At 61.7% G+C, this 13,701-nt stretch overlaps 1 protein-coding gene across 1 annotated transcript in view; it reads left to right on the forward strand.

The window, feature by feature from the left end:
* Nucleotides 1-13,701, forward strand: part of CSMD2 (CUB and Sushi multiple domains 2) — a 489,398-nt gene that overhangs the window by 355,668 nt on the left and 120,029 nt on the right. Inside the window, exons 27-29 of the mRNA XM_049094020.1 lie at nucleotides 2,711-2,902; nucleotides 6,416-6,554; nucleotides 9,730-9,917. Of these exons, the coding sequence (XP_048949977.1) occupies nucleotides 2,711-2,902; nucleotides 6,416-6,554; nucleotides 9,730-9,917 (519 nt within the window). The remainder of the gene's footprint in view (nucleotides 1-2,710; nucleotides 2,903-6,415; nucleotides 6,555-9,729; nucleotides 9,918-13,701) is intronic.

Genomic DNA, 13,701 nt, shown 5'->3' on the forward strand with positions numbered 1-13,701 from the left:
CGTGTGTCGATGGCGCCCGCCTACTTGCTCCTCTGCAGGCGGCTCCTCGGGAGGCAGGGCCACGTACTGCCCACCGGCTCCTCCGCGGCGTGTGCATGCAGCAGGTGCTCACTCCCTGCTCCGGGACAGCGGTACCCGTGAGCGGGTGGTCTTCTCCAACACACGGCGTCCTGAGCACCGCGCGGGCCCACAGAGAGGGCAGCGGGCCACGCCGCCTGGCCCAGCTCCGGGGCGGCCGGCCAGGGATAACTGAGGTTTGGGAAAGGTCACCCTCCCCGTTGCTGTCGTGAGTCGGCAAATACCAGGACCACTCCGGGGACGGCCGAGTGGCTCCCCCACGTTCTCCGGATGACGTGTGTCTGACGGGATTGTGCAGAAATGCCAGGGCCGCTTAGCGCGGGCCCGGCTCTCCAGGCAAACACGACTGCGCAACAGCCGACACCCTGTCGGAACCACGTGGACCCAGCGCGTCCCTGGGGCTTTGCCCAGCAGCGCGGATTCAGGCGCATTAGTGAAGGTGGGGACGGGGGGCGGGGGGGGACACGGGAGGAGAGGGACGCAGGGTCGCTGCCCCCCCCCCCGCCCCCGTCGAGCCAGCGCCTTGCTCAGCACCTGCTATAATTGACCAGAAGCCTGAGAGCCGGGGGCCAACCCGTGCTGCCGACGTGGGCTCGGAGGCCAGGGTGGCTTCGCGTGCACGGTCCTCTAGTTAGTAAGCGGCGGAGCTGGCTCAACACCCCGCGTCTGACTCCCAGGCCTGGGCTCTTCGTCATCGCCCCCCGCGGCCTCCTGGGGACGGTCAGAGCCGTGGGCCGCTTTCCTCCCAGAGACTCATCTACATGCGTGCGGTGCACCGCGGAGCCGGGGATGAACGCCGAGCCTGTTTTTAATTGGGAAGGAAGAAGATTGATTCTTCCTTGACTTTCTATATAAATTCAGGAGGTGTCAGATGGTGATGACTCCTGCATGTATTTATTCATTCGACAAATATTTATGGAGCGTGGCTGCGTGCCGGGGAACGTCCTCGGCCCCGGGGATACGGTCAGAAGCACAGCAGCCGAGTCGTTGCTCCCGCAGAGACGCACCAGTGATACACGATAAACAGGCCAACGGACGAGCAGGCGCATTACAGACCAAAACCGGGTCCCATGACAGGTGGAACGTGGTGGAAAGAGGTCAAGGAGTGAGCCCAGAAGAAGGTGATCCAGGAAGCCTGCCCGGGGAGGGGCTGTGGGGCCGGCTTAGGAAGAACCAGGGCGCCGTCGTCCCCGGCGGGAGGGCCAGCAGGTGCCAAGGCCCCGGGGGACACAGGGGGACATGAGCGAGCTGTGGTGGAAGATTCTACAAATGGGGCCGGAGCGTAAGCAGATGAGCATGCCCGTGCCCTAATAAGACTTCACATACAAGAGCAGGAAGAGAGTGGATGGGACCTGCTCGGCCATATATCGTCATCGGCTCCGAGGCCCCATGTACTGACTCCAGACGTGTTCGCACGGCCCCAGCTCCTACGGTTGGTGGCATTCGTGTGTACGGTTGCCCGGGGGCTGGGGCTTCTCAAGCTTTTCCACGGCGGCCGTCCCAGAGCAGAAAGGAGCGAGGGTCCACCCGATCTAGAGGCTGAGGAGGCTGACATCTCACAGAGATCTGAGGCTTCCTGTTTTCACTCAAGAACTAACGTGAATGGGATCCCTGGGTGGCGCAGCGGTTTGGCACCTGCCTTTGGCCCAGGGCGCGATCCTGGAGACCCGGGATCGAATCCCACGTCGGGCTCCCGGTGCATGGAGCCTGCTTCTCCCTCTGCCTGTGTCTCTGCCTCTCTCTCTCTCTCTGTGACTATCATAAATAAAAAAATTAAAAAAAAAGAACTAATGTGAATGTCACGTTCCGCCCGCGGTACGTTCACTTGGTCTCGCGCCTGTTTTTTTTCGCAAAATTGTGGGGAGGAGGATGGAACGGACTCTCCTAGCCGATGAACATCACAGATCCCGTGGCCTCGGGGGCCTCGTGTCACTGGGGCCACAGTCCCAACAGAGACTTGAGTCCTTCCCCCGGACTCTCCCCTCCGTCCTCTCCTTGGCTCACGATGCACCTGCGCGTCCACTCCCTCGCCTTTCTTCTAGTCACTAGCGCCTTCCGCCCGCCGCTCGTACCACGTTCACTTTCCAAGCACCTGGTCCATCTTACCCCGAGTCAGGTGTCAGACTGCGCCCGTCTCCCACATTCGCGCGTTTCCTGAATGTTTAACACGTTCACTTTGATCTGTCGCTTGCCACAAACATCAGCCTTTCCTCGAGTCTTAGCGTGATGAGCTGTTCCACATTTGCAGCACGAGAGGCGGGGTCTTCACCGGCTCCCAGCCCACCGGCAGATCATTCCCTCTGCGCTTGTCCATCCCACGAGGCGTGATTGTGAAAGTGAACTGAGTTCACGTCCTTTTACGATCACAGCTGTGCAATCACAGCCAACTCGTGGCGTCTCGTGGCAGGTGGATGCTGGTGACGGTGAAGGTTCTGGTAGGGTAGATGGTGGCCCACTGGTGGCCGAGGCAGTGACAGGAATGGGGATGAGGACACAGTGGGACTGCTGCTTCTGCCGGCGACATGGGCGGGCGGCGACAGAGACGGTGGCTGCAGGGAGGGGGAAGACCAGGAGCCCTGTGGTCTGGCACACTTCCAGGTGACCCACTTATTCTTCTGTTCTCTCATCCCAGTGTCTACAGCAACATCCTGCAACGACCCCGGGGTCCCCCAGAACGGGAGCCGGAGCGGCGACAGCTGGGAAGCCGGAGACTCCACGGTGTTCCAGTGCGACCCTGGCTACGCCCTCCAAGGGAGCGCGGAGATCAGCTGTGTGAAGATCGAGAACAGGTTCTTCTGGCAGCCCAGCCCCCCGACGTGCATCGGTACGGACCCTGCCCTGTCGTCTCGGCACTCGCGTGTTCCACACCCTGCGGCGGACGTGGCCGCTGCACCTGCGGGCTGGCCACGAGAATTGCAGCAGCTGGAAGTGGCAGGAGACCCAACGGTTATTCTGCTTTGCGGGCATACGTGCACATGCACACACCCTCACATCCACACACTCACACTTAGTCTCCCCGACAACAAATTCTTCACTCTCCAAAATGGTCCTCAGAATTTCTGAGCCGGGCATGTCTGCCTCTTTCCTCCCTGGCTCAGGCTGCATAGGTCGAAAGGAGGAGGGAGGGTCAGCGAGGGTAGGAAAGTCCGAAATGCCCCTTCTGTTACCTAAAGCACTAGAGGGGCATCCATAGGCTCAGGTCCTTGCCCTTTGTGTTCTCAAGGAAGTTACTGGTTTCCTAGGTGTTAGATCTCTAGGTCTGTCCTTACTCTTAAAATCTCCCCAACTGACCCATGAAGAAATGGAAGCTCTGTGACTTGCCCAGGGTCAAGTAGCTTGTAGGGGTGAGGGTGTGAATCATTGTGCTCCCAGCTGCTTGACCCTGAGAGGGGCAGGGGACTTACAGGGTTGGGGAGAGGATGGCCAGAAAGAGAGAAAATAGAAACGTTCCAGGTGCTCACTGCCTTTTTCTCAGGCGAAGTGCTGAGTGTATATTTTTTTTAAGATTTTATTTATTTATTCATGAGAGAGACAGAGAGAGAGGCAGAGACACAGGCAGAGGGAGAAGCAGGCTCCATGCGGAGAGCCCGATGTGGGACTCGATCTCGGACCCCGGGGTCACGCCCTGAGCTGAAGGCAGATGCTCAATCGCTGAGCCACCCGGGGCCCCAGGACTAAATGCGTTCATCTCCTGTGTCAGCGGCGGGTGTTAGAAGCAGTTGACCCCACACGTCCCAACCCTGAGCTCGCTGCAGACGAGAGATGTTCCCTTGCACAACCTCACTTAACCCGCCCTGCAGCTCTGACATGAGCCCCGTTCCCTCATTTTACATTTCAGGAAACCAAGTCTTTGATGTATTTGGATCTTTTGCCCAAATCACAGCGCTAGGGCAAGGCAGAGCCGAGATTCCCACCCGCATCAGCATAAAGCAAAGCCTCCACGCTGGCTCCTGTGCCCGGGCGGGGGTGGGGGCTCCCAAGATGTAGCCCCACGGTCTCCACCCTGGGGTCCCACGCGCTTTCCCACGCAGGCTCAGGGGAGACTCTGCCCTGGCATCCAGGGCCTGGCCTTTGCCAGCGCAGCTCTGAGGCCCGGCCCTGAAGGAGAGACGCCATCGTGTCTCAGGGGCGGCCGGGAGTCGCCAGGCCAGGTACTGGGGCTGGAGGACCTGCAGCACACGGGAGGTGCACACGGGGGTGCACACGGGGGTGCAGGCCCAGCTTCCAGAGTCAGCTCCCATCCCAGCTCCACGGAGCATATAGGGAGGACATGGGGTGACTGAGGCAGGCCGTCGGGGCCCAGAGCCCAGCTCTACCATCAGCTGGTTCCGTGGCCTTGGAGGAACTGCTGCGTCACTCTGGGCCTCAGTTTCCTCTCTGTAAAGTAACAGTAACAGTAAATATGCTTCTGGGCATCGTGGGGTGAGGACACATCTCACCCAGGTCTCAGAAATACTAATTTCTCGGCTCCCCCCCCCCAACTTCTCCCTCCTTCCTTCTCCCTCCTCCCTCTTCCTCCTTCTTTTCTTTGTTTTCCTCCCTCAAGCTTCTGGACTCCCCCTGTCTCCTGGGCCCAAATCCCGTCTGGGCGGTAGGACCCCGTGAGGCCCAGGAGGGACCCAGGTGGCCTGTGAGGCCCTGTCCAGCTTTAGTGCTCCACGGGGCTGTGAATCCTCAGGCTTCTCTTACAGAAAAGCAGGTCCTGAGGCCAGAGCGTCGCAGGTGGAGGGGGGCCGCGCTGTGTGAGCTGTTGAGAGCCATCAGGGTGCGCCGAGCGGGGCAAAGAGGTTAATTCAGCTTCATTACCCGCCTTCTAGACTCAGCTTGGGGAATGTTCCTTGGGCAACAAAATGAACATCTTTGTCTCCCTCTCGAAGAGTCTGGAAATCCCAGGGACAGACCCCTGCTTTCCAGCTCCCTTGGCAGCCTGCCGCGGCGGCCTGGGTGCCCCCTTGTTACCGGGAGGGAGCCCGGGGAGAGAACGAGCATTTGTGGGGCGCCGTCCCCGTGACGGGCGCTGCGCTCAACACCTTAGCTGCGTTCTCAGGTGTGGCCTTAGACAAAGGGCATACGGCCCCCAGGGAGGAGCGACGCTGGCGGTACCTGGGCTTCGGGCTGTTCCGAGCAGTGGAAGGCAGCTGTGCTGCAAAGCACTGGGACCGCGTGGCTCGCGGCGAATGCCGTGTGCACCAGCCCCACCTCTGGGTCTGACCCACAGAAGGGAGAGGACAGGACACGACCGAGGGTGTGGGGCAGGCACCCTGGATTAGGATCGAGACCAAACTTCCTGTTCCTGCGGGCCTGCCCCCCCGCCCCCGACCCCACTGAGCACCTGCTGAGGGGACCGGCTGATGCTGGGACAGTGCCTGGTCTCCAGGCGGTCTGGTTTCCTGCGCGCTGGTGCCGGGGCCTAGGAAGGGGGGGCCTCCCTTCCTCTGGGTGCCCCTGAATCCTCAACCAGCCATGAGCAGAGGGAGCCCCGCAGCTGGCAAGGCAGCTGGGAGCCCGGCCAGGCCTTGACCTCACAGGTGGTGGAGGGCGGTGAAGCCCACGCCAGGGTCCTGAGTGGGAAGCAGACACCTGGACGGCCGTGCCAGGGAACTATCGGGAGGGGAAGGGGGCCAGGGCGGGGGCCTGGGACCCAGTCTGTGAGCACCTTGGGGGGCCGGTCCAGAAACCCCGGACTCCCTGCCTGCCTGGTAACTTGAGGGGAGGAAGCCTGAGCTCCGGCCTCCAGGGCTGAAAAGCAGGAAGGGTGGGCCAGAGCTCGGCCGTGCTGGCCTGGGACACAGAGGCAGGGCCCCTGCGGCGTCCCTGGCGCCTCCACGTGGTGCTTGGGGAACGCTTCCCACGGAGGCCAGAGGCCCGCTAGTGCCGAGCCCTCGGCCCTCACGCTCTACCGCATTAGGGACCTCAGGGCCCGACCCACCCCAAGGTGGGGCCTCACGCTCGGCTCTGCTGCCAGTGGTGCCGTCGGGTCAGGCCTTGGCCCTTGGCCGCTGTCCGGGCACGGGTCCTCCGGCCTCCCCCAGGCGGCTTTCCTTGCTTCGTGGGCCCCAGGCGTCACCATCAGGGATCCCAGCCCGAGCAGGGACGTGCCCCAAGGGCGCGGGTCCCCCTGTCCCTCCAGCCCGCGCCCTCCCTGCCTGCTTCATGGGGGTGGGATGAGGCCTCGGTGGGCGCACCAGCCCCTCGGCCCCAGACAGCCTCCCTCTGCCCCAGACACCACCCTCACGCCTACCCCCCCACCCCAGGGCGTCCCCCCACCACCGCTCCTCTCTGGAGCCAGTGCCCCACCAGCGCCCGTGCCTGACCCTTGTCATCTTCCTGTCCCCAGCGCCCTGCGGGGGAGACCTGACGGGACCATCCGGAGTCATCCTGTCACCGAATTACCCAGAACCCTACCCGCCAGGCAAGGAGTGTGACTGGAGAGTGACCGTGTCCCCCGACTACGTCATCGCCCTGGTCTTTAACACGTAGGTACCCCTGTGCCCCTCTGCGGGGGGAGGGAGGCAGCAGGTGCGCACAGTCTGAGGAGGACGGAGCAGGTCTGTGGGCGGCACCTGCTGGGATCCTCCAGGGCGCCCCGTGCAGGTTCAGCAGCTCCACGTGCCCTCTTATCTGATCCTTATCAATGATGACATGGCCATTATACTTCCTTCCTTTTCTTTCCTTTTCCTGCCTCTGAAGACATTGAGATTCAGGGGGCAGGCCTTGCGGATCCTGTCCCCCCCACCGTGCTCTCCCGCAGCCCCTTCCCTCGCCCCCAGCGAGTGCTCCTCAGCCGCCCCCATCCACCCCTGCACCGCCTCCTTGATCCCCAGATGGGCAGACTCTTCAGAGCAGTGTCCCGTGTCCCCTTGGGCTCTGCTCTCCCCTCCTGTTCCCTCTCAGACCTGCTGCCTGGATTCTGCCTCCCAGTTCCGGGCGAGTCCTCGGATGAGACCTCGGCTCACCCCTGGGCCTGCTTGTAGGGAAGCCTCCGGGCCACCTAGGCTCCGCTCTGTCACTCGGTCTGTCCCTACCCCGTGTTCTGTCCTGGGCTTCCGTGAAGTCGCTCCTCGGGTTCTCCAGCTGCTGCTGTCACTCACAGCCTCCCTTCCACGCCCCCCTTCCCTCCCGGGCCAGGCGCCAGCAAAGCCCTTTCTCTTCAGCCACACGTCCTTCCTGGAGGGGCTGCTCTGCTTCCAGGGCCCCCTCCGCTCATACAGTGGACAATGTTGGGAGCTGCAGGCTCTTGTCCTCCTGCGGGGCCTGGTTCTCGCCGAGCCCCCTGGGGGCCGGGGTGCTGCCCTGGCACCCCTGCCCTGCCCCTGCCCTGCCCCTGCCATCAGTGAGCCAGGCGGGTGCAGCCTTCAGCGCCTGCACCCTCCCCTCTCCTCCAGCCCCACCTGCTGCGCTGCTCGCAGCCCTTGGACTCCCTGTCTGAGTCACCACCAGACTTAGCCTGGCGCCCCCACCCCCTTCCTCCCGGGCCGGCCACTGCTTGAGCTACAGCCACGGGAGGGATCTTGTGCAAAAATGCCAGGAAAACCACCGCGCTTGCCCCTGGAACACATGGTAACGGGCTGCTCGGCCATGGGAAGGAATGAACGGCTGGCTCAGAACGAGGCCCGATCGCAAACGCGCCAGGCTAGGCGGAAACGGACGCACAGACGTCATTCCACCACATGTGATTCCACGTATACGACACCTTAAGACCCACAGAATCAATCTGTGATGATAGAGACCTGTTCAGAGGGGCCTTCTGGGGGAGGACGGCCTGGGACGGGGACTGCCGGGCGGAGGATGTCCTCGGTATTGCTGTGTGCGTCGAGGCCGACAGGGTGATACACTCACGAGCCACGGGCGTCACGGGGTGTGAGCTGCACCTCGACTTGAAAACAGACCACACGTGAGCAGATCTCCTAGTTTAAGATCCGTAAGGCGCCTCCTCCTGCGAGGTCAGAAGGTTGGCTTCCAGGCCACGCTGCCCACCCCCCACGCCTCCACGTAGGGCCGCCCCCCACGCTGACCCCAGCCACCGGAGCTCCCACGGCACAGCCTGCCCTGGTGACTCTGCCTCTGCGTCTCCCTTCCTGGCAACTTCCGTCTCCCTCCCTGTGCGGCTCCTGGGGGGTCTCCACATCTCCCAAGCATGGCTCCAGCTGGGCCTCCCTGAAAGTTTCACCAGCCTCCTGTGCAGACTGTACTTTGTTGTCTTCGCCTCACCGTCACTGCAGAAGACCTGGCGTCTGACGCAGCCCTGTGTCCCAGGCTCCTTGTGCCATGCCAGGCACGCGGGGAGCACACAGAGAAAATGCACAACGGAAGGAAAATAGGGACAGACTGAGGGCAGTTGGGACGTGCTGGAAGCTGCGTTACAGGAGCGAGAAGACGGACCCTGGCGTGAGGGTGCCGGGGAGGCAGGAGGACACGTCTGGCTCCACCACCCGACCCCGACCCCCACCCACCTGGTCCTGCAGGCATCGCGGGTCGCTCTCTGCCACGTGTCAGCGGAAAGCGTGGTCCAGCCGGGTGGAGCAACCGGGGACCCAGCCCGTGGCTCAGTGCCGCCCGGATCTGTGCTCAGCTCACGTTCTGCTCTTTTCACGTCTGTGCCCTTGACCGGCACGTGCGGCTCCTCTGGAGATGTGGCTGAGAGTGGAGCTGCCGCCCCGCGGGGCCGGCACATGCTCAGACCCGGAGGGCCGTGTGGAGCCACTTGCCAAGTGGCTGGGCAGACTCCCCCACCCACCAGCAGGGCCCGGAGCTCCGCGGGCTGCACAGCCACCCCCGTCCTGGCGTCCCCGTCGTGGTCCCCCAGGCCAGTGCAGTGGCATCAGTGACCATCAACAATTCTCACATTCAACTTTGCTGATTTCTCGGATTCGATCTTTTTCCCACGTGACGGTGGGGATAGCTGAGGAGGCTCACCTGTGGGTGCCCGGTGTAGGGTGGTACGAGAACCTGGGAAGAGCGGAGCACGGGCTCCGGGGCAAGGACGCGAAGCCAGATTCTTCCTGAGAACAGACCCCTTCCCGCCCGGCAACGGCTCCCTGGGTGATTCTTTGCCTCCTGGAAAGGAAGGTGCGGAATAAAGACCGTCTGGGGCGGGGAGGAGAGCCCCTGCCCTGCTGACCAGTCCATACGCAGGCGAGAACCCGCTTCCCCTTCCGTGCACAGTGTGGCGAATACAGACGACACCCCAGGATGAGGTCCTAGCATCCAAGGCGCTGGGAGACTCGGTCTTGATTATTCCAGCCGCAGGAAAGAAGCGGTGACCACGGGAGATGTGACAGAGGGCCAGCTTCCAGCCCAGTGACAAGCTGCCACGACATAAAGCATAGCCCATCGGCGTGGCGCACGCCTTAAGTTTGCACGATATTATATGACAAATGTGTTTCAATTAAGATTTTTATTGATTTTTTATTTTTTTTCCAGGAAGAGGGTGTTAGGTTTCCAGCTGTGACTTCCCAGGCACTGACTGTAGGCTGGTGCCCTCCGCCCCTGGGCCTCACTTACCATCTCCTGGCCCGCCTGGGAGGCCCCTGGGGCCCACACCCTCCTCCCACAGCGTGCCCAGGGCGTCCGAGCCCACCTCCGGTTGAGCCTCAGGCCCAGCACGAGCCTTTCTGACCTCAGTGGGGGGGGTGGGGGTGTTCCCCGCAGCTTTAACCTGGAGCCTGGCTACGACTTCCTGCACATCTACGACGGGCGGGACTCCCTCAGCCCGCTCATAGGAAGCTTCTACGGCTCCCAGCTCCCCGGCCGCATCGAGAGCAGCAGCAACAGCCTCTTCCTGGCCTTCCGCAGCGACGCCTCCGTGAGCAGCGCTGGCTTCGTCATCGACTACACAGGTAGGCCCGGGGCGGCCGCGCGGGTGTGGGGGGGTGGCGTGGAGGGCACCCACCCTGGTGCACAGCACACAGGCTGGGAGGAGGGGGCCGGCCACGCCCTGCGGCCCCTCCGCGTCACGGCTCCTCTCCTGGCCCTTCCCCGGGGGTGCACTCCTGCCAGCGGAGCACCAGGTGCCCTGCCCTCGTGTATCCCGGGAGGACCCCGCGGCCAGGCTGTCGGGGCTGGGAGCCCCGAAGCAGCCAGCCTCAAACTGTGAAGGGCTGGAGGGGCCATGCTCCGCCGGACGGCCACTTCTGGACACAGGAGCCAGGAGCCCAGGCGGTCAGGTAAACTGAGGCCCAGGCTCACATGGGGCGAGTTGCCTAGCCTCTCAACACCTCCTTCCCTTCATCATGAACGGCCGGTGGGCCGGTCCCTGCCCCAGACGTCATGCGGGTTGGAGCCCTCGGTCGGGAGCCCTGCACGGAGCGGGGCTGAGACGGGCTCTCCCCTCGGTGACCTTCGCTTCCCTGTCGAACCAGGCGCTGTTACCCAGATCCTAGCTCCGCCGCTTCCTTCGTTTGTGCACTTGGCACGTTATTACCTCTCGGGGCTCTTCCCTCATCCGTAAAATGGGGTGATCATCATTACGTTGCAGAAGGTTAGGGTGAAAAGATATTTCACGCGTGCTCACTATGTGCGTGGGTACGATGCCCAGTAGGTGCTAAACACTCTACAGACGCTCTAGAGGGGATGGATTTTGTTAATTGGTGCTCTGACCCGGGTTCACTCAGGCCTCCTCAGCCTGTGTAGACAAATGGGGTCATATTACCAGTTAGAATTAAAAAGTTTCTGGCTCACGTCCCCCATGCACAGAGCATCGACCTCAGCAACCTTTTAAAGAGCCCCGTAATTAAACACCTGTGGCACCTGCTGGGAGCACCCCGCACGCGCTCACGGGTAACACCCGTTCCAAGGATCGCTGCCTTAGCACCTGCCAGCCGCCGGCGCAGCCCCAAGACGTCACGGCCACACGTCGACACCCTCGGGATCGTGGGTCACCCGCCCCAGGGGGCACGCGGGGCTCAGAGTAGAGCACATCTTGCCGTGATCCTCTCTCCCGCGTGGGCCGGCCTGGATCATGGGTCCTCCCATCCTCCTCTCTCGCCCCGGACGCCTGCCATTCGCTAAGCCCCCTGCCCCGAGCCCTCCCACCTGTGCTGCTCTCGGAGCAGACGCGGTCACCCCGTGGAGTTCTGAGAGAGGCGCGGTCCAGCCCTGGAACCCGCCGTCAGCCACCGTCAGCCCCACTGCCGTCTGGTTGTCTCCTGTCATGCCCACAGATGTACCCTCAGGTCCCTGCCCCTGGCATCCCGTTACAGCTGTGTGCCTAGTGCGGGGTCTTCTCCCTGCCGGAGATGCCACATGCCACCCCAGCACCACCCCTTCAGCCTCTTCATGACGGGCCCTAGCTCGTCGCCCCTGCACACCTGCCACTGCACCCGCAGCATCCTGGCTGCAGCCACCCGCCCCCCGGTGCCCTCCACGAAGCCACAGGCTGGAGCCACTTTCCCAGAGAAGCGCTTCCGGCTTTCAGCTGTTGGTCCAAGACCGCACAGGGGGTGGGCGAACAAGGCCCCCCGGGGGGGCATCTGAGCCAGCAAAGCGGCGGCCGGAGGCCAGCTCCTGGGCGAGGGGAGAGCCTGCCGTGTCCCCCCACCTCTTGGCCAGCGTCCCAACATGCCCATTGGGGCGGGAGGTGCCCGGTGAGGCCTGAGGCAGCCTCCCGTCCTTCCCAGGGGAGCACTCCTTGATACCAGCCACCCCCGCTGTGGCCAGGCGGCCCACTCCGTGGAGCCCAGGGACCCTCGGCCTTGCCCCGTGGTCTCCTTCCCGCATCCCAAGGTCCCTGGATTCCAGGAGCGGGTCCACTCAGCTGCCAGGTCCCATGGCCTCGATGGTAACCCCCCAAGCTCAGTGCCTTTACGGAGTGGCCTCCGTCACATGCTAACCTGAAGCAAGTCCCTTACGCTCACCGAGCACCCCTAACGGCCCATCAAAGAGGGACGGCGTCTGCATGAAAGGGCTGGCGTGGGGGTGGTGAACAGGCATAGCACCCAGCACAGCACCCAGCACGAGCCCACCGCCAGGAGGTACTGGGCACACGCTTTGACCCGCCGTCTCCGTCCATTGCCTTCTTTCCTAGAAGTGGATGTTTCCTTTGTTCTGCTCTTTTAGGAAGAGAGAAGGGTCCTGAGCCCTCCTCCCGGGCCTAGCCCAGTAGAGGGCAGTACATTTTCTTTTCTGTTTCCTGAAGATGTCAGGGGTGACATGATGTTTGCACACACCTGGGTATGAGTGTGAAATATTTGTAACGTGAACATCTGGGGGGTGGGGGGCTGTCCTATAGATGACTCCGGTCCGTTGCAAAGGGTTCAGACCCCGTGCTCTGCAAGTGCGTTCCTGGGATGTCCTCTAGGGACCAGCACACTGGGGCAGGTGTGCAGCCTTAGGAAGAGAAGAATTGGCCTCGTCCATCGGGAGGCAAAGGAGATCCTGGGCTCCTCTAGTGCTGAGGTTTCAAGGAATTGGGCTGGGAGGTAAGGGGAAGGACGGAGAGTGAGCACCACTCTCTGAGGTCAGCCCCTCCTCCGACCAGAGGTCTTTCCCCATGTCCTGAGGATGTGTTATAAGTATAGTCACTAGGGAGGCTGACTTTGGGTTTATTTAAAAAATGGGCTTCTATTCCTCGGAACTGGGAGACTGGGTCATACGATGGTCATGTTAATAGTGTGGCGTACTGTCTCGTAATTTTCAGCCTTTATACCACTAGTGGTTTTTCCCAAGTGGGAAGGAGAAAGCATGTGGTCATATCTGACTCAGGCAGCATTTAGTTTCAAATTGAGAAACCCACTCAGACGAACTTCAGCAAAAAAGGGGGGGGGTAATTTATTATAAAAATGCAAAAAAAAATGCGTTCAAACAACTTCATACAAAGACTTTATTATAAGAAAATTAACAGCCAGACTAACGTAAGCTCAAAAGCGTTCTATATTTTAACAACACACATAAAAATACTCCCTGCACCGTAACACAGAAAGGGAACGTATTTTTAAACTACACGCGCTCAAGGGCAGGAAGTGTAAACGTCCAAGGGATCAAAGTCAGGAAGGGATAAGTCAAAGGCTGGGACCCTCCCTGCTGCTTCCTGCGGGCCTGCTGCATCGTCCTCTCTCCGCAGATCCGCGTTCGCTGCTTCCCCTAGGACACGTACGGCTGCCTCGCTCCGGACTCCGAATTGCCTCCCAGTTTGGGTCCCAATTCCCAACCCCAGAGGGTCTGCAGCCCCACCAGACAGGGTTACAGGGGCTGAGAACAAAGCAGGGAACTAAACGCAGCTCCTGCCTCCACAGGCTTCACATCCTCGCGACAACCAGATGGACAGACGTCTCTACCCATGAGCCCTGGGAGGCTCAGCTACTTAGATGGCCGTGATGGGCGAATCGGTCAGTGTCTCTGCCCAGCGGCTGCTGGAAGGGAGTTGCAGCGTCAGAGTCATTCTAGGCTAGCCTTCTAGAAGATTCTGAACGCAGTCATGTCGTGTGGACTTGTGCAAGACCGTGCTCTGGGGCATCCTCAGTTGAACTCAGCCACCTGGGTCAGCTTCCCCCTTTGCTAGAAGGAAATAGAATTAGGAGGATCCTGGTTTGGGGGTACAGTCACTGAAGATGAGTCCCGGAGAGACTCCATGTCTTTCTCCAAGCCAACCACGTCAGAAGAGCGGGTGTGGGAGGGACGTTCGTT

The sequence above is a fragment of the Canis lupus genome, chromosome 15 (genome assembly GCF_003254725.2).
Source record: "Canis lupus dingo isolate Sandy chromosome 15, ASM325472v2, whole genome shotgun sequence".
Lineage (NCBI taxonomy): Eukaryota > Metazoa > Chordata > Mammalia > Carnivora > Canidae > Canis > Canis lupus.